Genomic DNA, 24,611 nt, shown 5'->3' on the forward strand with positions numbered 1-24,611 from the left:
CATGATGTTGGCTTATAGAAGCTCACAGAGAAATTTGTGACAATGGAGGTGTAGAAAAAAAGATTGCAAGTTATGCTGTAATGCCTCTTTTTCTGATCCTTTCCTTTTCCTTGTTCCAGTCTGATCATATGACTTGTTCGAGACCATCTGGAGTGCCTTCAACCTTATGTTCATTTTAGTATGAACTCATCATTATTCAGGCTACCCAAGTTTTTACTGTGAAAGTTATTGCTCTTGCTTCTGGTAGCTGTCTGGTAGATAACACCAGGAGAAAAATCATGGTTTGTCAAAGAGCCATGAGCTTTGGTCAACAGAGACATGAGGACATTAAAATCTTTTCTGTTTTGATATTCAAGTTCTGTGATCTGTCACATAACAAAAATTATCTTTCTGGGGGGTAAAGTGCTTCAGGAACACCACTGATAGTGAATTCATAGTGGGAGAAGTTTTTCTGTATTCTGCTACTTGAAATTAGGAGTTAAATTTGGAACATAATCATTCTTGCCTTAAAATGAAAATTTTCAAGTGGCTTAATTCTTCCACATATTTTTCTCTTAAATTTATCTCTTGTGAATTACAGTCCACTAATATAGTAGGAGGAAATATGACTGATCATTTGTGCAAAGTATGAAAGACACGAACATATTTTGGTAGCTAGTCTAATGGAATTAGTCTTTGGGTTTTAAACTAATGGATCACTATTGTAGATACTTTTCAGTATCTATGTCATTTGCCATGTTACAATGCTGTCATTTATAATCTCCTGTCTTTTTATCGGTTCAGTAAGGAATTAGTCCTACAGAACCTTTTGCAAAGTGTCTGAATCATAAAGGTGATAGTATCTTGGGCGCTAGTTCTACAAAATTTGTTGAAAACAACAAGATGATGAGGTTGAAAAGCAGACAGTATGTTCCTTATGGAGTATGATGTCATGGGACCAGAACTCGAAAGGGTATACCAGATCTATGTCCTTACTTTAGTATTTATAGGTTTATTGCCTTTTATATAAAACTTGCTGTCATGAATTTTAGGCAAAACCTCTTTGTCCATCTCCTCAATTAGATTATTCTTTGGGATACAACAGATTTGGGCTTTTTGATATTACGACCTTAAAAGTCTTAGGATCAAATATATACCATAATGTATCTTTGAGTTTGTTTCGTAACTATCAATACTGGTAACATTCATATTATTTATTTTATAACTTGCTATAAGTTTAGGTAATAACTGAACAAAAACTGGTTTGGGTTTCATTTTAATGAAACACTGCAAAAATAAACACCTTATTATATGTAGCGCTGATGTCATTTGTAAATATGACATCAACAGATCGCATCAGTACAATGGCAGAAAAAACTTAATGAGCAATAGTACTAATGGGACCTGGCTTTATACCAATACCTGAGTAGTGAAGCTTGACCTCACATGTCTTGAACTCACTTAGATACTCCCAAGTCCTTCCAGAAGGGTCCCTGAGATTTCATTGTGTCTCTCCCCTGTTGCTCTCCCAGTGACCAAGAGCAAGTTGAGAGCTACACGTCAGCTCAGTACAAGAAGTCCAAAAATGGGAAGTATAATTTTTTAGCTTAATCAGACAGAAGTGTAGCTGTTTGCGTCTGTGCTGGTATCAACACACACACTTGAGACATTCTTTTAGCATTTCTGAAGGAAGAAAAACTAAGCTTAGTTTTAGGAAATTGGTAAATACCAGAGTGCAAGGGTAACCACTGGAGATGTGATGAAATGTTTGCCACGTATTCCTTTGGGCTGATCTTCAGTTCTTGTTAACTGATTGAAGTGGCTTACAAATCCTTTGCTAGGAGGAAGGGTTTTGGCAGTGTTCATTTATTGCCAATGAGTTTGGAATTGACAGGTTAAATGGTTTGTTAAAATAAAGCAAGCTTTTACTTTCAATATGGTGCTTCACTGAATTTTTTCAGGCAAAGTATGGTTTGGGGAGGAATTCCTGTGGGCAGGTACGGATTCCTGGAAATAAAGGATGTGTAATAAAAACGTACAGAAATGGTATTTTTGCTGGCTGCACAATATTGTTTTATAATATAAGCTATTTTGCATAAATAAGCTTTTTGGGTTTTATATTCTGATTTAATGTTTCTTGTTTTGTAGATGAGTTCAGTGAAAATGTTGCGGTCACGTCTCAATGGGATCCTTTTCAGGCTTATGTTTGAAGAGCACGTAAACAATATCAAACCTGACATCATGGCAGTTACACTGGCTTGTGAAGAGCTGAAGAAGAGTGAAAGCTTTAGTAAGCTTTTAGAGTTAGTGCTGTTCCTTGGAAATTACATGAACTCTGGCTCCAGAAATGCACAGTCTCTTGGCTTTAACATCAGTTTTCTTTGCAAGGTAAGATGAGGCTATAAAACTTTTAAGTGTAGATTCACAAAACTCATGACACATGAGAAAGTACCCTGAACAGGGAAAAGCATTCAATCAATGTAGTTTACTGACTGCTCTTCTGTTTTTAATAACAGACAAATACAGAGTAAGCATTTCTAGGATGGTCCCCTGCTGCAGCTGTCTTTATCAGTGCAGTGGCAATTTAAGGCAGTTTAATTTGAAGTCTGTTCTGAGTCTTTCTGGAATATACAAGTAGAACAGCTTTTTCGATCTGAATTTGTTCAGCTTATCATCTTGTCAATAGAATATACATGGAGCTCTGAGTATGTTAAATAGCTCTAGCTACTCGTCTTTCTTCCCATCTTTGACCCAGCTATCCCTCAAGCTGTGTCTCAGAAATAAGTATTGGGGATTCAAGATGAACGTTGTTAACCAAAGTTTAACTGTAATTGTAGTGGTAAAAAAAGGAATGCAAAAAGAACTTCAAAATTTCATGTGCAGGGCTTGTTTGTTGTATGTAAATTGTGTGTAAGGCATTGATCTGAACTTGACAATCTCATTTTGTAAAGTACCTTTAAAATAAAGGGATGCAACATTTGTAAACAGATGAAACAAAAAAGGGGCATAAATTATAGAGGAATTTTTCAGTAATTCTTTTTTTGGTCTAATCAGAGGATCCAAGTTTCAAGTGTCTTTTTTGGGTACCATGAGTAAATATGATGTGTACCTCAAGGAGATTTAACCTTGGGGGGAAAATAATATTTCAAATACACAGCAAGTGTGAACGGATATATTTCAGTAGAGAGAAGCTTTGCTTGCTGTACTTTATAATGCAAAGATATTGCTAACTTCTGACAAAATAAAAACCATCACCCGAGGAAAAAAAAAATATTCTTTAATAGCTTTTTAAAAATACACACCAAGTTGAAGGATTTTTTTTTTTTTTTCTTCATAGGTATAGTGTTCCATTTTCTTTTTGGTAGTAGTGGAATCTAAAGGGAAATGAATGTTTTAAAGCAATTCAAGTAGAAAGCTGTTTATGAGGGGGAGGGGAAATGATGACTGTGCATAAATGGTACTCTAGCATAGATTTCAAAAGGTATTCTTGCACTTCAGGTGATAGTTTTATGAATTGCTGTCAATGCAAATCCCGCAGATGTTGACACAGCTAATGTAAATTGACTAATCCTGCAAATTGTTCTCTACTGCACTGAATAATTGCTGAAGCATAGCTATCTGTGCTTACAGCTAAATTCCATTTAGAAGAATTGAGACAAAAATCTATAAGTATTTAATTCAGCCTTGCCCTCAGAAACAAAATCTACTTAGCTTTTTTGTTTGTTTTCAAGATGGATGTTTGAGGGAAGTGGGTTTTGAGTTCTGGTTTTTTCTGTCTGTGACATTTAGAGAAAATACTTAAACATTCTCTGTAATAAAATGTTGACTGTGTTGTTGCATTTAGGCGCTAGGTATATTTTGTTATGAGGTGATGCCAAAAAATAAGAACATCACAAAGACAGTGAGGGTGATTGGAGCAAAAAAGAAGGTCATACCAAAATCTAGATATGCAATTGCATCATTACTTGCCTCTACATATTTATTAAATGTTGTGAATTATCACTCATAAATTCCAACCTCGGAACAAGTCACTTAAGTTAATGGAAATGTAGGCAAGTTTCTCTGAACAGTGACATGTGCATTGTCTGTAATTTAAATTTATTGTTTATTACTCAAAAGGCATTTTCTGCTGTATAAAACCCAATTTTCATTGCTTTATGTATTTACCATTCTAATTTGAATTAGGGTATAATAATAATCTATTTGTATTATAATATAAATTGGTATAATAATTTGCTGTTGCAAGAGTTAACTTTTCTTGTATGGTTTCGTACGTGTACTTTAGTTTTAAATGCTTTATCAAGATACTGTATGCAGAGGATGATTTTTTGTTATATTGATATTATTTCTGAGCCACAGACCTAAATATCATACTCTGTATGTTATTTGATTTGAATGGGTGCACTGTGAATATTGTGCTCTGTGTATACTAGTCTTTAATCCTTCCCCAAACAATGGATCTAATAGTATCGACCATTCAAATTGATGCTTCAGCATTGAGCTGGAAGCTCCTTTCTATAGCCTCCATTTATCTACTGTTTTTTTGTTTTTTTTTAATTACTTATTCATGTATTTTTTACTAAATGTGTTATTCCCAAATTCTGTGTCTCATGTAAAGGAGGGCCGTAGAATCAGAAGCTGTATTTGAAAATTTTAACACCATAGTGTTAGTGTTGTCTTGAAAAAGAAATAAATTTGGAATACCTAAATTCAGTGATACGCGTTGTTAATGTTTTGCAAATGCCATATATACAGACACTGCTCTGTAAAAGCTTTTATGTTCCAGTGTGTTAACTCTGCTAAAGGTGTGGTAGTAAAGCAATTGCCTCTATTCCAAATAGCAAATTCTGTTACTGTCAGTGGGTTTTGTTGGGTTACCAAATCTCAGGGAACTATTGTGACTTGTCTAATATGGTAATGTTTTGAGAATTGAAAGGATGAAAATACAGAGGGCATAACGCAAAAACATTTGAAAGGCAGGGATTTTTAGGATTCACAAACTTATGTTCCAGTACATAGCTATATTAGACAGGAAGCAAAATTCTTTTGTTATCTGTTGTTTGTCTCAGCTGTTGAAAATACCTATGAATGTACTGGAAACCTGTTTCTTGATTGGGGCAAAGAAGTGAATTTGACACAGTTGTTTAAGAGCTGAATGAATGTTTACTACAGGTGTTAAACAACTCAGCAGGTGCTAATGGTAATTCTTGCTAATATGATGTTGCTGTTGGTGACAAAACATGTTTCTGTTGTAATCTGAAGGCAAAATAATGTCCTGATAGGAAAAAAAAAAAAACGTTTTATCCACTTGATGATGTCAGAGAGATCAAAGACTGCAAATCCTACAGGTCTTGTTCACAGACAAATTGAAATGCAATTTCTTTTTACCATGCAGATGTTTAGCCACTAAATTTACAATTTTTTTCAAGTTGGAAAAACTTGTATGTACGTAATGTATTAAAACCTTTTAACTGCATACCATTACTGAGCATTGTTTAGTCTTTAATCACTGAATCGGTATGAATTAAATTGCATTCTTAATTGCCTAAATACCTTATATTTTTAAAAGCCTGTTTTTTGACTGCACTCATTTATTCTTAACAGGGTAATCCTTAAAGCTGAAAGGCCTGTATTAAATTGAACATCGATGGCAAGCCTGTCATGAGGATTATAGAATTAGAACTTCTAGTGATTTAGAGAATGAGAAAACAAATAGGAGATTTTACACACACATTTATGTATTCTTCTTAAATAAATCCCTGATTTCATTTGTTGTGTATGTTGTAGATTACTTATGTAAGAACTGTACTAGATGAGTTAGTAAAATGCAGTTAAAAAAATACTTACAGATATACTTGTAATACTAATTCTTTATAAAAAGTGAAGTACACTCATCTCAAACTTTTGCAAATACCTACTCTCTGTATGGACTTTGTAAATGAGGGGTAATCTCTACTTTTGCTTCATCTTTAATCAACTCATACATCCATTCTTTGTATAAGAATGGAGAAACTAAATTTGGACTTAAGAGAATGAGAAAATAAATTTGAAGTTCATGAGGTTACTTTGGATATACACATGCACTCTGCCATGGGATTTAGCCACAAGTATCTATGTCTAGTTGGAAATCTGCCACTAGCCCTGTATTTTAACAATTATTTCAGAATTTTTCTTTTTAAAAAAACAAGTTGATTCTAGCAGTTAATGCACTTAGGTTAATGGAGAACAGAGGTTCTTACCACCTTCAAGAAGAGTAGTTTATTTCAGATCACCAAGAGCAATTCTGCAGTTAAGAGGATAGTGAAAATATGCAGTTACATAAATGTGCATCTACCTGCATCTTCACACTGCGCAAAATTTTCAGGCGGCTTTTCATAAATGAATCTGGATTTATTAAGTTTCCTTTCCTGGCAGCTAGGATTACCTTTTGTTTTTTCTGTTGTCATCTTGTAGTCCAATAAGGTGGAGTGCGTTTATTTCATGTGTCTGTGTAGAATTTGTCTGAAAATCTTTCGGATAAAGCAGCATGTTTTGGATTTTGCTTCAATAAAACACTGTGGATTTATGACAAGGAATTTCTTTAACTTGACTGGTAAAAGAGCAAATTCTGACTTTTAGCACACTGTCCAGCTGTGCAGCATTCTGAGGGATTCCTTAAGAAATCTGGCAGTGGGGGACACTGAAGGAATGAACTAAATTGTTTGGTGCCTGTTCACAGCTATTTTTTTAATCACAGCGAGCATTCTGAACGGGCTTTGTTAAAATTGTAGAACTTTATGGGCTGTCTTCAGGTTTTGTTCTTGGCATAATTAATTATTCTTAAAAAAACCTACAGCACTGGGAGAGATTCCTCTTGTATTCTTAAATTATAAAAAACTGGAGAAATTTCATTTTTTAAATAATTTGTTACATATGCAGGCTTCCGGTATAGGTAACTTTTTGCTAATGAGTTTACATCTGCAATATTCACTTTACTTAAACATTTTGCTAAAAAAAAAAAAAAAAAAAAAAAAGTAGTTATTTTTTCACTTTGTTTTCTCTGTGTTCGCTTCTTTAGATTCGCGATACTAAATCATCAGATCAGAAAACAACCTTACTGCACTTTCTGGCAGAAATCTGTGAGGAGAATTACCGGGACATCTTAAAATTTCCAGATGAATTGCAGCATGTTGAGAGTGCAAGTAAAGGTAAGCAAATAGATAAAACACCTTGAGGTAATAGCAGTTTGCTTTGACATTAAATATTTCCAACATTTCATTTTAGATTGTAAGATTATGTAACCTTGTAAGCATCGATAATCCACGTGGATTTCGCTTTCCTGGTGTTGATTGACCTGAAAAAAAGTGAAGAGGGGAAAAACCGTAGCCAAATAATGTCTCTTCTTCTGAAGCAGATTGTGGAAATAATACAGGGTATTTCAGTGAAGTTCTTAGACAACTCCTGGTGTATGATTTCTTTAAGCAGTGTAATGATGATGATTAGTTTACCATTAAGCCTTTGAACTCCTGTTATATGAGAGTTAACACCCATGTGTGTGCATGTGTGTACACACAGAGTGTGTTTTTCCTTTTAACACTTGGTTTAACGCCTGAATAGAGCACAATAAATATGCTTTCTAAAGATCCCAGACTGTATGTGAAGTATATAGTTTAATTATACTGTACAGTCAACTGATTTTATTCTTGGTCAGTCAGCAGTATAGCCTGGTGAATGTGATAGAAAGCTTAATTCATTTATTGGGTATCTTATGTGAAATATGCTGTGCTGCTCGGCACACTTGTTGATTAGCTGTAGAAAGCAAAAGCTGTGTTATGGTGGTTGAGGAAGATAATGCAAACTGTTTTATTTTCACTGGGCATTGCTAATTCATCAGAAGATAAATACTTGCAAGAATATGAAGGGAAAAGAGAGGAAGAAAATTTGGATATACTTTTCCAATAGCTTTATCTAGGTTCTCTGTTGCAATTCTTTCTCCATTTTATTTCAGTGTTGTCAGTCAGTGTCCCTTTTCAGTGCAGCGGTTAGCTAGATTAACATAGATTTTTTTAAAAATTAAGCTATCGTTTTCATTCAGTTAGTAGTCTTCTGTCTTAAACTTCAGTGTACTGAGAGCAGAACTCTCTTTTCCCCAAAGACTTAGAGAATAGTTTGTCAATCAGTCTAACTTTGGTGGTGTTTCATCTCCAACACATTCACAGATTTATGTGATTGTCATCATAGAATTTTTTTGCTGTTTCTCAAACTTCACAGGTACCTTTCCATTGCAGCTTTTTCTGCATATAAACTAAACTTTATTTGTATTGATTAAATGTCTCCTTGCTTCACTTTGCTCTTTGCTGATGAATACTTCATTGGCATGAATGCCCGTTGACCAAATGCAACTGATCTGTCAGTGTAGGGTCGAGGATGGAGGTGTGTTTTAAGGCATGTAGAGTCTGAAGAGATAACCTGTACATTACCATCTTGAACGTACCAGATATATACACACATATATATAAATAAAATGCATGCTTAAGCAGCATACAGCTGGCTGCTTGCATCTGAGCACTACAATGGATAGTACACAATTTTTAATTTATTTAAAAATTTAAAAACAATTTTTAAAATTAATATTAACTTTGCTGTTTCCTCTCTGTGGCGTTTGTACCTGGCTTCTGATATGTAGTCAAATAATGTCCTCAAACTGTTTGCTTTAGGCTTTGGTGTTGGTTTTTTTTCTTGCTGCAAGTGTCACTGGTGTGACCAGTGTGTTCACAAGGATCTATGACAGAGTAACATAGCGATTAATTTTATTTGGATAAATAGGAGTTTGTCAACTTATCTAAACTCCAGAAATGTTTTCTACCACTTGACACTTCTTTTCTGAGGATATTTTTTTTTTTTTAAATCATCTGTTTCTTCCCTGTTAAATTCTTTACAGAGCCTTATGGTTTATCAGGCACATTTGATGATCTTTTGTTAATTTGCTCCTGTGGCTGACACTTAACCTTGCAGCTTGAGATTTTTATAGTTTGATTCAAAGCCTCATACGTCCTGTAAGTTGACTTGAGGAATCAAACCAGAAGAGTGGGGTTTAGTTAAGCTATAGCATTCATAAAAGAGAAAGCATATTTATGGGAGCAAAGCCACTAATAATCCTGATGCTTAGAATACATATGAAAAAGGTTTTATTGCAGTTATATTTGTTTCATTGTGTAAGATAAAGGTCATTACATTTCCTGTAAATGGCACTGACTTGTTATGAGAAGTATAAATTACTGTTCATTTTTAATGACCAAAATTTCCCTTTCAGCCCTTCTTTGTTTTCTGTTACAAAGCAGATTTTTGGCAGAATAAATGTGATATGTGCAACTTGCTTAAACTGTTCCCCGTGGTATTTTTTGGTTTTTGTTTAATTGTAATGTTCATCTGTTCTGTCACTTGTGGTCATTTTTTCTGTGTGGCAAGCTAACATGCTTTGTGTGGAAGAGAAGATTTTCACTTCCTATTTATTTTTTGGTGTTTTATAAAGCAGTGGTTTCAGGGATGGACAGTTAGGTTTATTTTTCCTGTAGGAGGCTGCTTTTGGAATAAATTGCCTACAGATTTGAGGACATTGGCATCAGTTAGCTCTACACAAAATAGAAGGAAATCTACCAGCAAATATTATCTCTGTATGAATTTTAAATAAGAAAATATGAGCTAAATGGGTGACATCCTCATTACTTGAGATGTATGCTTCTTACTTTTTAGGCAGAAGGCCGCCTCGTAGTTTGAACGATAGGTAAAATTCCAAATACAAGACTTAACATGTTCAACTTCTTCTAAATCTTGGGTGCATTGTCCTAGTTCCATGTAAATAAAAAGTGAGTCTTGTTTTGGTTTAATTTTCATATAAGAATAAAGAACCAGCATCAGAACAATGGATGGTTTTTATTTTTTTTTATTTTTTTTTTTAAATAGCAGATAAAGCATAAAACTGGATTTTAATATGAAAAGGTCAATGGGATTAGGTGAAATGCCCATGCATGTACTAAAATCTTCAATAATCTGATATTAGGTATAATGAAATATTTGATCTTTTCAAGATGGAAGATCAACCTAGTGGTTTATGAGAAGTAAAAATAAATTAGGAAACAGTTTTACTCTGTGAAGTATAAGCAAAGGTCAAACTGATTAACTGTCAAGAGATTATTGGAAAAGCATTACTTATTACTTGAAGCAGACTGTATGAAAGGTAAACTAATAAAAAAATCACAAGATTGTAAAAACTGGATTCTTTGATGGAAGTGATATTGACTTACCTTCCTCCAGTCTGCAGTGTTTTACTCTTGTTCCCCTACCGTTGAAATTGTGTAAAGCCTTTCTTTCATCTTTTTACCTTTTTCACTTTACTTGGAATTCCAGTTGCTTTTCATGTTATTTGCTTTGATCATTTTATTAAATACCTGAGAAATTCCCATCCCTTTCTCTGGGTTCAGTCAAACAAAACGTGAAATCAAAACCAAGAGGTACGTTACTGAAGTCAGATAACAAGTTTGAGATTTCTAGAGAAAGTCATGTTGTAAAAAGTACAGTTTTAAATTTCTTAGAAAAGATGCGGGTTTTTTAACTTGAAACTCTCCTAGGCATCAAGCTTCCCAGAAATCATAAAAAAGAAATATATGATACAGAACATCAGGAGGAGGAGCATTAGCCATGTATTTTATAAGAACAACTTAATTTCAGATTTTAAAAGAGCAACAGTTACAAATCACAGTATATTATTTTAAGCATTGTGCTTGTACTTAAAACATAACCACATCTTTATCAGTTGAACGTTGTGTCCAGCTCCTCCTAAATTTAACAGTTCTTGACTCATGTTACCTTTGTTTTCCAAGAGTGGGAGTTACTAGGCTGTGTAGAGTCAGGTGAAGTTTTGTGAGCTTGTGTTGTCCAACTAGTATTTGCTTCTGAAACCATTGGATATAGAACGCTGTGATCTGTAGTTGGCCATTGGCCATTTCATATCTTCTTCTGACGTGTTGGGTAAGTTCAAGTGATAACTTGTACATGTAGACAAGAGTATGGATTTGGGCTTTGGCTGAGCCGTTAGGTAGGACTCCCGAGAACAGCTAGACTCCAAGTGAAGAGCTGAGCTCAACTGTGAATGCAGTATAGATAATAAAGTCTTTTCCAGAAACAGTGAGGGGGTTTTCCAGTCCTTAACATACAGAATTCTATACCTCATATAAAGATACACCACTTAATAATTTTTTCAAAGTATTGTTGAAAGAAACACGGGCATTCTGAGTAAAATCCAGTGAAAGATGCCTCAGGGGAGTGTGTGTGTGTGAATTATGTCAATGTAGTAAAACTAGAAAGTACTAATAACACGAGCACAGATTTCTCACTCATGTTGACACAAAAAATTTATTTCTTTAATTTGCAAGCATATGGTTCTGATGGTTGAGGCATCTCTCTAGAAAGGACATTAGTAATCAGAAGCAGTGTGGAATGCAAATATGTATATACTTAATATATTACAAATACTTTAAGAAAATATTGATTTTTAAAATTACATACAGGTATTTCACTTTGATTTAATGCCATAATTTTAGAGTGGGCAAAATGTTTTAAAACTTTCTGTGCCATTTTTGATTTAAAGTATAGCAATTTAAAATATACTCATAAGTAGTAGTCGTTTCTCTGTCAAACAAAAGTTTTATAGTTCGTTGCAGTACAAGAAACTGTGTTTTTACAAAGAGATCTGCAGTATTTTCCACCTTGCGCAGTTTAAATTGCTGAAACAGATTTTGCCCAATCTGGCACGTTATTGGATATAAAATAGACAATGCCTTCTGGCGTGAGAAATTTAATGCCTGCATCTGTGACTTTTCTCTCCGTAATAGAATCTGAAGTTGGCATTTTGCATCATAATCAAAAGTCAATCTTGCACTGTATAGTGACTTATGTCATTCTTTTCATACACATAAACTGCAATATCAAAATGTCAGAAACTATCTTGATGTAGTAAATACACAGTTAGGTACATCAAATACGAGAAGACTTTTTTTCTCAAGTAACACTCTTGTATTTGCATATTGCTATATTGATGGTAGCTTATGCATCATCTCATTAAAAGTTTTTTCAACAGACGTGCTCTCCTTCATTGACAAGCATCAGGAAGGAACACAGGAAAGCAAAAGCTTCACAGATTGGTTTTGTATTGCAGTTCCAAAGTGCAATTATTGAAAGGGATCCTACTGGAAACTAAGTAGGATTCTGGATTGCCATACACTCTGCAAAATTGCTCACTAAATTCGTAGAAGCGTAGAATCATTTAGGTTGGAAAACATCTTGAAGATCATCAAATCCAACTGTTGACCCAGGACTGCCATCCAGTTTTCCTACCTAGTCTGTGAAGGTTTTGAGGATTTATTTAGTTGCTGTCTTCTAACATGTAATCCGTAGTATACAAAACTTTAGTAGTTCTGAATTCTGAGGATACATTTTGAAGCTACAATTTGGTTTCTACATTAAACAAAGTTGTTTTCTATAGCATGCATTTTCAGGATCTACTTCTCTCCCTGAAGTGTAAATATCAAGGGCAAAATTAAAGAATTGTCGGAGTGACACTCATGGGCTGTTGCTTGTTAAAGAAATGAAAACATTTAAGAATTTCTGGCTGTAGTTAAACCAATTCAGTTTCGGAGACTGCATTAAATGACTTCTCAAATTATGTAATCCATTTAAATTCCTCAATACAAGCCACTAGAGAGAAGTGAAAGTTACAAAACAGAACTTTCTTTTTCTCCTTATCTGTTGAATTTGCACTTGCATTGATGTAAGAAAGGTTGTTACACATCTGGAAGCATGACTTGCGCTTCAGTTAATTAGAAAGACTAAAATCCTGGTACAAGTTGAGAGCCTGAAGGGAGGTCTGTTGGATTAAGTTGCTCAACACCTTCTCTAGTGAGTTTTTAGTAAAAACAGATAGGTTGTGTTCCAAAAGCTTTGCTCCTTCTCTTTCTTCGTATTCCTTCCTTACTTTGATTTTTTTTTTGCACAGGTGCCCCACTAAATATAGTGTGCTGTAGCTGCTTCACAATGAATTACATTTTTGTATTACATAAGTTTGATATGCAAACCAAGCAAAGGTGGACTATGGAGAAATAGTGACAGTGCAAAATACGGGCTTTTGAAATAAACACAGTATAATTTGGCATGTTCAGTTAACGCTTCAAATCTGGATGCAATTAATAGAACTTGAAAGTCCATTCCCTTCTTTCCTTCATCTCACTTGCAATCTGCCTTATACCTTTGCCAGAAAGTTTTGCTTCAGTGTGTTCATTTAATAGATACTGATTTTTGTAATTATAAGCTCTGTTTTCAAAATTAGCTCAACCTTTGAGGTCTTGAAAGACAGTTGTAATTAACATCAGAGTAAAGTGAGTTTCTGGAGCGGTCTGGAGGAGATACTCATATTGCCAGGAGAATGTTACTGAACATAGTGATACTCTCACTGATCAGCTCTAATATTTCTGGTTATTTTTCTGAAATTGGGACATCTGTTTCCTAAAATATGTTCATCTGTGATATGAAACGTCAGTTCACATTCAACCAATAAAGCTTAGATTCTACCATGTACTGTTTTTTACAGTTTACTCAGGGGGATAAGCCTGGAAAGTTAGGTGAAAAAACTGATACTCTCAAGGGAGTTCAGAGAACATAGGAGGTTGGCACACCCAGAATTTATGCTGGTCACAAAAATAAGCATTGCACTTGTCAGGTTTCAACCAGAAGGCATTTTATGGGCTCAGAGAGGTTTTTTTTTTTCTTTTTCAGAAAACTGGTCTTTTATTGCCAATTAATTTGACCTTAAGAAGTAAACCATTTTGAGCCAGTAATGAGTTGGATGTTAGGACCTGTCCAAGGAGGGGATTTCATGTCCTGATACATCACTTAAGAGATCATTGACTTTCTGCTGTGCTTTGGAGAAGAGTTTTAGCAACTGGCTCATGTTGATAGTGGTAGTGGTAATGCATTTTGAGCTCCGAACGCAGTTTGTCATATATAATTGATTCCTCTTGTCTTAATAAGTTGTGTTATGTGCATCAGAATTACTCTTATATTCTTAAAATGTACCTAGGCACATAATTGCTGGAACTGAGACAAGCAGATTCATTCCCTAAACCAGAGTACCGTTCTGTACGTACATTGATGTTAAACACAAGCTGCCCACAGAAATTCTTCTTTTGGTTTTGAGGATATGTTGAATGTTTCAGAATTGTGAGCACTGTCTGTAATTTCCTCAGCTCCAGAGGAGCGAAGGCATGCTGCTTAAAACGTTTCTGATTTTAGGCCTAACAGGCAATGTTTTGGGTTTTTTCCACTATCTCACTTGTCAAGGCAAGCTTGTTAATGGCATTTGCACTTCACTGTGTGTAATATTTGAATTAAATTTCCTCACTTTAGATGGCTGTTATTGTTATTCTGAGAAGCTGAAAATCTGTTCATAGTTTGTACCCAAAAATTGTTTTTTAACAGAAAAGCTAAAATGTTGTAGTTGTTTTCCAGATGTGTGTTTAAAATCTCTTTTGCTGTCATCTTCTTAAATTGTATCAGATATATCTGTTTTCTTTCCATGATAAGACACGTAAAGATGTCATATACATTTGTATTGTGATGGTTTTAGGTCTTGATCCCAGTTGAGGGTTTTTTGGGATAAGGACTGGTAAGTCTCCTTCCTTTCAGTAGATGGAGAACAATATTGCAATCTAGAGCTTCTGCGCATACATGCCTCATTAAACATCATAATGGATTGAAAGATGTTTAGTGTCTTAGACTTAATTTCTCATTCAACTCTAAAGCCAAGGGCTGCTTGGGGCTGGACTTGTTACAAGGTGCTCTTATCTTAAAATTGTGGTTCACCTCTGCTTGCAAATGGATGGGACGATAGAATCCATGCACAACTGCTTTATCTTTGGTTAACTGAGATAATGATGTTACTGTCGAAGTCTGAAATGATAAAGCATAGCTCTGTCATTGCCTGCTTTCAGCATTCTATATCAGTGTTATGATAATGACTAAAATGCAGAGACTGTGCTGGTGAATGAAATTCTAGCATGCAAATTAGTAGTATGAATGCACATCTTCTGTGTGAAATGTATCTGTTAAAAATTCCTTTTTTCATTTTTTTTTTTCAAATTACATGTTTTCGTTTATAGTACATTGTCATAATATATAAATGAAACATTATCATTTGGCCAGACTTGCTGCTTTTCCTAAACTTTAAAAGATGCAGGGAAAAAAAGGTGTATTATGCATGATGTATTGATTGCTAGGTATAGGTAGCTTGTGGCAGAAAGCTCAGACATATTTTTACAAAAGGAGGATGGTGATGTGCTTTGGCTAGGGAAGGTGGTCTCTATTTTTATTTTTTTTTTTTTTTCATTTTGGCTCCAAGGTTTTTAACCCCCACCTGTAAACACTTTTAACATTTCTTTTGAGCTTATGAACTTAACTTTTTTTTTTTTTTTTTACCATAGCTGGGGTTCTGCTGAAATTTAGACACTGTTGGCCTAAGAATGTACTTTTCAACACTTCTTCTTTACTTCTGCCTAAGTTCTGTTAAAAACACATGGTGTTTATCTGAAAAGAGGAGGAGTGTTTGCTTTTTACCAGTAGTAGCCTTGGTTGGATGTAATCTCAAGAGCTTGCCTGATCCCATCTATCTTGGCTGTTCATCTAGTTTCCGCTTCAGAACTTTTTATGATTAAGGTCAGTGTCCTTCCTGGCAAATGTATTTCAATATAGGGTTATTTTCACTGTTGAAATTTATTCTAGGTCTGTCATGCTAGCCTATACTGAAGACCTAGTTTCTGATAAAGGAGACAATGCATGTGCTATCTCCAGTATTTTTCCCCTCTGGTGTTCAGGAGGAATTATGATCGAAGCCATATTTGTACCATGCCCTTCAGAATCATTCTTCTGATGCTGGATTTACCTTTTTAGCACAGTGGTTTATCTGTATATCAAAGTGCGACAACATGATTGATTGTAGCTTGTGTCCTGCAGCCACTATAGCTCCGTTAGGAAAGATTTCTAGTATGAACGGTGACATGCTAATTACTGGAGAAGTAACATGTTAAGGGAGCTGTGCTGCTTTCAAGTTTGGAAGCTGTTTCACCATGAATCTTTCAGTATGGGTGTTTTTGTGTGATACAGGCATACTGTGGTGTGTATCACAGATATATATGTGCATGTGTCTTAGTATACACACATATAAATGTATGTATACATACATACGTGCCTGTGAGTTATATATGGTGCACCTGTATCACAGAAAATATACAGATACAAATGTATTAATATGTCTGTATACCTGTGAGCTATACTTACTACAGTATATGTACATATCTGTACAGACACATATAACATACGACATACTTGGAGACACACACATGTGCGTGCTGTGCTACTCGGAACCCTCAAGTAGACTGTGTAGCACTGATACAACTCCAACAGAACATTTATTCTAGGAAATACAAACTTAGTGTCATAAATAGTGTAACCAAAGACTGTAATTCTTGCAGTTTACATACTTGCTCATCCATTTCCCTTAAACTGTTATTTAGACTTTTGTGAAAGACTACTTTCATCTGCCCTCAATCAGAAAGAAATAAATAAACGTTAGTATGCTCAGAATGTAGTTATAGTACAAATACTGTCTAGGCTTACAAATTCACTAATTCATTTGCTTCATATAGACTTGCTGTTGTTTACTGAAGTAATTGATATCATTGGCTATCTCATTTGAGATTTTACTAAATGCAGACGTGGCCATCCCAGTTTTGCATCATGATCAGAGATGCTTTGAATTTATTATGCAAGAGACACTGCACCTAATAAAAATGTATCCTTTCACCTTTTGTTATAGGGACGACTCAGTCTGATGCAATCTTATTTTAGAAAGGATTATTCTGTCCTTTGGTACTATTACTGTAAATATAAAATGTTTAGCCTGACTGTGGGGACTAGCTAGTGTTTGACATTAACATGAGATTAACTGCTTGTAGCGTTTTTCTAGGACTAAAGTGGTCTGTCTACCAGATATTCACTAAGCCTTCCTTAGTGTACAGGCTGTGCAACTGCTTTCTCCAAAATAAGTGGATGAAATTTTTTATTACTTACTTGTATTTTATAGAGGAGGAATTAATATAGGGGAAATAATGAAGTGGCAAAAAAAAATGCCACCTTTCATGTCAAAATAACATGCTATGTTCTTTTCAATTACAGTGGATTTTTCTATAAATAATAATATACAAAATAATCTTTTAATCAGTCTTAGATTCAAGATGCATGATTAACTGATTTATTCAGTATTTGTGCAGAGAGAATATTGATAAATTTAGGTGCTTACATTAGTCTTCCACTGACATGAGAAATAATCTGGCAATACATTAATACACATAACTTCATAGTCACCTGGTTTATATTCATCCTTTATGTTAATAGTAATTCTGTGCGATAATGCTGTAGGTAGTTGAAACATGCACATTTAATTTCTGGTATTGGAATTTTTCTCTGTTTAATTATTCCTTTTATTACAGTGGTTTGAGGTACATGTTAAAGATGCTGTTTTCTTTTCGCTGTCTGAGTTGCAGCAGGTCTCTGCAAGCCAGCCTTATTGCTAAATAAGGGGCCAATCTGGTGGGATTTGGTAAAGATTGAGAGATCTCTCTGCCTTGTTTCCTCTCATTGGCCTTGAACATGGATTTGTATATAGGTTTTGGGGTTTGTGTGGTTTTTTACTTAAAGCGTAAGAATGTACTAAATGCCAAGTGGTCCATGCAACCTGATGCTCTCCCCAGTACTGGCAGCGAGTTATGTATTTTGGGAAAACATTTTGGTTCCTCCAGCCTGTTTCCCCCACCATGCATACATGTTGTCAGGGACATGTTAAGCATTACATCCCTGCAAATTCCTTTTGATACCTTCTCATGGACATGGACGAGCTAAACAGTCCTGTTCTAAACTTGTTTATGCCATCTGCCTCCACTGTTTCCTGTGTCAGCAGATTCGACTTTCTTTGCACTTCTCAAACTTCCCCATTTCTTAAATGCTGACCTTTCCACTATGGAGGGGGGGTGTTAATTCTCCTATAAGGCTGTGAGGGTAGTGAGATAGATTGTTTGTTGCTTTTGATTTGTTTTACTTTAAAATTGTGTCAAATATTTTATTTTTGCTGCTAATACAGGGAAATCTCTAGGCTTCTTTGTAGGCTGCATCCTTTTCTTAGGATGGCTCATTCCACAGTGTGTTGGGGTTATGGATGCTGATGGTTTGTGTTTTCTCCCCTCCTTCCTCCCCCACCTTTCTCCTCTTTTTTAAAAAATATATGCCTCAAAGTTTCTGTCTTGAAAACAGATGTTTGCGTACTGGGTTTAGCTGGTTACTCTCTCCTGCTGCAACATTAAACAGAATAGCATTGTAACGGTTGCTCCGGAGAGGCTTTCCCAGTAATAGTTCTTGAAGGGTGCTTGTGTGCCACTGAAGAGTAAATGCCACCTTTCGTGTACATTTTTAAACTAGTTTTACTACGATGCCTAATTTTTGTGTACAATGATGGGCAAATTGAAGGTGAACAAACCTTTGTCTTGTGATCAGCAGCTTTAAGGAGTATAGTGATAGAGACAGTGTGTTTAGCGTGTGCATTTGTGGAATGGTTTCAAAGAAATAGCACTTTGCTGCAAGTAGTTTTATGCCTTCATAAATAAAAACCTTGCAAGACTTTTAAGAAATTTACATGATTTTCCCTGAAAGAGTAAGAGGTATTCATGTTGCCACCTCTTCACATTACTGAAGTAGTAAATCTCTAATAAAACAGTTTATGGGAGGAAATGCAGATATTTTATGATAGCGTATGTAGATGATTTCTGTTATGTAGTCTTTTTAAGCTTGTCTTGCAGAACAACAGCTTCATAAATTGTTTGAACAGAAAATTGTACATTTGCCTGGGCTAGGCAAGACAGAAAAGGTGACTGAAAATGCATATTCTACAATGTTTTTGGATAGTTCAGTGTGGATGTGGAAGTCAGTTAATGGAAGCACAGCCTTTGAATGCCACCTTCTTGCTTGGATATTCCTCGTAGTTTCAAAGTTAGTATGCACCTCATCTGAACTGTTTTCTGAACTTAGTTTTATAGAACAGAGTTACTGAAAATGCCTTCTTCCATTTTAATCACAGAAGCTAAGACTTCTTATTCGTCATTGCTTGCTGAATTTCTTTGCACTTTTAAATATCAGACAAAAATAAGCTACTACTCTTGCTAAGCAGTCATGCATTTAAATATTTTCAAATTGCTGAAAACAGTTAAACTTTCTGTTATGCTGCCTGTTTGCTTACCAGCTGCTATTCTTTTTTCCAGTAAAATTACCTTTTGCATCCTCCTAATTTATTTTTCCAGTTCTAGCATTTTACTTCAGTGCTATTTGTCTCCCTATCCAACTACATAACAGCCTACAAAAATATTATAGTAATTCAAGTTCTTCAGTTCAAGCAAAAATCTGTGTTCCTTTTCTGAGAATAATATCAAATGATTAAACTAATGCAGCTGTAACCTGAAAGCTTTAAACAATGTTTATTGTTTAAACTGCTGTAGTGGTTGATTTCAAGGTTAGCTCTCAGATGTTTAAGTTAATAGCCACAAGGATGCTGTTGTCAGTATAGATTCTCCTCCTTCCCCCAAGTTGAGTTAAGCTTAAAAAGCTGTTTCACTAATAATTTTAAGATTACATGATTAGTAGTTCCTTTGGTACCAGTATATAATAGATAAAATGGAAAATAAAATCAAGAATATGTCTGGGATGAAGACAGCTGTATTGCTGCCTTATGTATTTGAATGTGCTTGTGAAAAATTACATCAGCGGTGTTATGGCTGATACGAATTGGCACTTACAAAGAATATAGAATATATTTTCTTCTGGGAACAGCTTCTTTATTTACAGTGTTTTTATTTCCTGTATACTGTTTTTCAAGTCATCTTGAATCAAATTCCTGCTACTGTGTAATCTCACATAGCCACAGCACAATTTTTTTTTTTTTGTTTTAGATTACAAGGAAAAAGGAAAAGAAACTGTTCTTTTGAAAATAGTCTGTGCAACTTTTGGACAAATTGTTTACCGTCAAACAAATAATTACAAGTTGAAACCCCTTAAAAAAAAGTCATGTCCTTATCTTGCCTAAACAAAGAACCCTTGGGTTAGCTGGGGTGCAGATGTGCCCTGTTAGCTTGGTGGAGCAGCTGTCTGCGGTCAGTAACGAGCATTGACTGGGCCAGTTCCCCAAGAGCAGATGATGTGCTGGGTGTTTCCACCTCTGCTCTCACAAAGTTGTTTGTCCCACTGTATTTTTAAGACTTAACCAGGATTATATGCAATGTCACTATGGATGAAGTAGTTTATAGAGTATAAATTAGCTCTGAAAAAAAGTATACTTGAAATGCTCTGTAGTCAGTGTAGAGGAAGGATGGGACATGGTGTGAATGTTACAGCACTCTTCAGGGAAATGTGGCGTTGAGATGGCTTTTTCTTGAAAGCATGTGTTTGTAAACTGTGCAAGAGGAGACAAAGAATAGAAGCTAGAATTTGGTTCTAAAATGCATCTTTGAATTGAGAGCAAGTGCTTTTCAAACTGCTTTTTATGATTAAATTGAGAATGATAAGTGGACTTTATGGATTATGTCATGAAAATCAATAGTATGGATTCAGTTTGTTTTAATTTTAAAATATCAGCGGCTTCTCTGCAGAGACAGTTGGTTTTCTTCTAGTTCTGGAATTTCTTTGTGGTATGGTATTACTTCAACTTCAAAATTGTGATGTCATGATTTCCAATGGAGATATCTCTCATCATGTATCAATTGGTGGTTGTTTAATACAAATTACAGAAATAGTGCTTTACATTAGAATAGCACATGACAGAGTAAGCAGTGTCTCTTTAGGGCAGCTTCTGGTTTTTTGGTTTTGTGGGTTTGGTTTTTGGTGGTGGTGGTTTTGTTTGTGGTTGGTTTTTTGTTTTGTGTGTGTGTGCTGTACTGTGAGCCCTTTGCTGCTTTTTAATTATCAATAGCTTCTATTATTCAGAACAGCTTTGATGTTAACAAAGGGCTTCACAGTTCTTGGTTTCTGGAAATCAGTTTAATTTCGATAAAAGGAAAATACTTGATCTTTTCTCCCTGTCTGTTGCTTAAATCGTTTCTGTAACAGAGCACATGCGTTAATAGGATCATTCATTTAACCAAGTACATGCATTAATAAGGTAAAATCACTTTGAACCTTAGTTACTTTTTAATCTTTGAATTAGATTTAAAGGAATGAAATATTAGATTTTTTACCAATAAATTCAAATAGAAATTGAATAATTTGAACTAATGGCAGAATTAAGCGGTGACATTTCAACATTAAGTATGATGATTTGGTATATTACGTTAGATATTTTCACTTAATTTTTATGAAGAGTGTGATTTTTATGAGCAGTAATTCAGAAAAATGTGAGTCTACTCAATAGAATCCGTCTCTTTAAGACTATTTATACTGACATTGTTTTTTTCCCCTTCTGATACCCTTTCTGCAATCTGGAACCTTTCTACTCATTGTCATTTTCTTCTTAGTTTCAGCTCAGACTCTGAAGAGCAACCTTGATTCAATGAACCAGCAGATCCAGCGCCTAGAAAATGACATTAAGAATTTCCCTAAAACACAAGATGAACATGATAAGTTTGTAGAAAAGATGAGCATATCCTTTTTGCATGTCTTCATTGGTCATCTGAACATTCTGATCGTCTGGTTAAGTATTTACAGCACTTGAAAATAAGTTTTAAGTCTCTTATTCCATGCTTTTATTCCAGTGCCGAGAATAGCATAACAGAGCACACTGATCGTAAGAAAACATATAACTGAGTATAACTTAGAGCATTTATTATATTCAGGGCTCCAAAGTGGAAACCGTGTAGCTTTCTTGAAGGAAGTAGTTATAGTAATGGGTCGTAAAGATAGTAGTAAGGGTGCATTTTTTGCCTTAATGAACAGTATTTAATGATAATTATTGAATCATTTCAATCTAGAAAACTATCAGCAGTAGAGCTGAGATTATTTATTATTTTAGCTTGAGATGTCTTGTATTTTGAAGGGGTCAGTATTAATTTTGTTAATGTTTTTTATTTATTTTCTTGTAACAGATCATTCTAGAGAAGAAATATTTACCTTTGTACTCAAGTGAGTTGTCCTTTTATTTCTGTAGGGAATAGAGACTGTTGGTCCTTTAAACCTACAGTACCTAAATCTGTGGGAGAATACCATGTCTGTCTAGCCTGTTTTCCCACCAAAATTTTATATATCCAGCTTTACTTTTGCTTAGAAGTGTAAAGCAGTGAAGTATACTGTAGATGCAAGAAGCTCACAAAACTGTGAGGAAAAACTAGGCAAAAGTCCTTTTTTTCTAAAAAGAAATTTGCAGGGTTTTATTTTACACAAAGCACATGTCTGTATGCGTGGGATTATTTGGAGGTATGGTACATGGCCAAGTCCAAGGCGTTTTGTGTATTTATAGAAACTCAGATAATTCATGTGACATCTTTCTTACTGTGACAAGACAGAAGTGGGTTTTGTAGGTTTTCCAAAGGAGAAAAAAAAATAAGGGGTGGGGGGATTGATGTCTAGAGCTCATCACATTTAGAAATTGAATGTGATGAAGAATTCTCTGAACTACTGTATACTTGGAAAATAACTTTTAGCAGGATTAACCATCTGAATGGATTCAGTGACAGAAATTCACAAGGAGATATTAAATATCTTCTCTATATGGATTTATATTAGGTTTCTGACAAGACTGCAGGAAAAGTAGCTTAAGGCAGACAACTCATGACTAAGTGGAATATTGTTTCGTATTGCTTACACATTCTCTTCCACCCTGTCTTATTTGCAAGGTTAAGAGACTTGCTAGTAATCATGTTTATCAGTTCTGCTGTTAAAAAACCCCCCAGGCTTATTATTTCCCTGCAATACATTCACATCAGAAAATTTTATAATACTGCCTCATAATTGTCCTTGCCTTGTCGTGCTGTGCGTAGGCTGAATGCTGTCAAGTAAGCCACACTTTTGTTCATAAATGAAACCAACGTTCTGAAATGTACCTTTTGCAACTGTGTTTTCTTGTTAAGCTTGACAGCTGTTTTACAGGTTATATACATTATTTTTCAGTTGTGTTGAGTAAATGCTTTGCTATTTGTTCTTTTGCTACCTGTGTATTTACTGTACTTAGAAAAATGATTGCCATCACTCAAGTGATTTGGTGAGAAAAGAGCCAAGTACGTATTGTTTACCTTTTTCTGTTCTGTGGTTGATCACCTGAATTTCTTAAAGAAGGAGGATTGTCTGACAAGCAGAAGAGTTTAAAACCAAAAACTGCTAATGTTTTGTTTTGGTTTTGTATTGACAAAAATATGATGATCCTATGAAATTCTTGCAAATTAGTTGTTGAGTGTCTCCTGGGCAGCCTTGCTTCAGTGGACATACATTGATGTCATGGCTAGATTCCCAATTCCTGGTAATGAAAATAGGCACCCTGAACTGTAGGTGTCTTGACAGCATTTATCAGACTGGCAAATTTTGTGGCTTGCCAAAACAGGTAAGAAATTAGCTGATTCTGCCTAAGGATTTGTGTTTTCATAATTAATGGATGACCTGAGAGTGTTTTTCTCTTTTTAGAAAGTCATAGCCAGTTATATCCGTTTCTGTTTATCATGAAATATTTTGAAGTTCTTTACACTCCCCTATTTATTTTATTTTTTGGATTGAAGAATAAATCTTAGGGGGTGGGTGGGGTGGGTGGGCAATGACATCTCTAGTTTACAGCATGTATTTCTTTTGTTTCTATCAGCTTGTTGACGAACTGTTGATGACACATACAGAGATGAGATAGTTAAAGAATTTCAGGCTGAACATTTCTCTAACTGCTGGAGAGTTTCAGAACATTTGAGATGTGTCTGACCGTAAATCATCTCTGAGTATAGTGTTTTAGGATGCAGGAATTACACCGTAATTAAAGGCATTGTTCTCTTTCGCATTCCTGCTAATAAACAAAAGCTGTTACCGGTAATTGTGGATGAGACTTTCTTCAGAAAATACAAAAAGGAATATTGCTTGATATCATACTAAGGTAGGAGATTAATTAGAATAAAATTACCATGCATAAATTTAATTAATCATAATAAAATGAATTAAATTCTCATAATATAGAAGCAAAGGCTACGGAAGAAATTACCTGATTTTAGGTTTTTAAACTTTTTTTAGAAAATAAGCTTTTGGTACTGTAAGTGAGGAAAAAAAAAGATGGCTGTTCCATAATCTGTTCAAAAATTCAATATATTGCAGAAATAATATATTCAGGTAAATATACCCCCTTAATTAAAAAAAAATAATTAAAGCTGAATTAAATTCATGTAGTTTTGACTACAGTCTGTTAACTTGGTATGTGTTAAAAGGTTATCTTGATACATTTTGATTAGTTACAAACTGAGAAAAATGGGTTAATATTCTCTGAATAGTTAATATTTAAAGTAAGTGTAGGTAACTAAATGAAATAGTTTCAGAGACAGAAGCACATTCAGCTT

At 34.8% G+C, this 24,611-nt stretch overlaps 1 protein-coding gene across 3 annotated transcripts in view; it reads left to right on the forward strand.

Annotated features, from left to right (window-relative positions):
• The window catches only part of DIAPH2 (diaphanous related formin 2), a 243,940-nt gene that overhangs the window by 95,037 nt on the left and 124,292 nt on the right, over window positions 1-24,611 (forward strand). For all 3 annotated transcript variants that reach the window (XM_056359368.1, XM_056359370.1, XM_056359369.1), the window contains 3 exons: window positions 2,128-2,367; window positions 7,037-7,166; window positions 21,612-21,735. In XM_056359368.1, coding sequence (XP_056215343.1) covers window positions 2,128-2,367; window positions 7,037-7,166; window positions 21,612-21,735 — 494 coding nt within the window. The remainder of the gene's footprint in view (window positions 1-2,127; window positions 2,368-7,036; window positions 7,167-21,611; window positions 21,736-24,611) is intronic.

The sequence above is a fragment of the Falco biarmicus genome, chromosome 14, assembly GCF_023638135.1.
Source record: "Falco biarmicus isolate bFalBia1 chromosome 14, bFalBia1.pri, whole genome shotgun sequence".
NCBI classification, from domain to species: domain Eukaryota; kingdom Metazoa; phylum Chordata; class Aves; order Falconiformes; family Falconidae; genus Falco; species Falco biarmicus.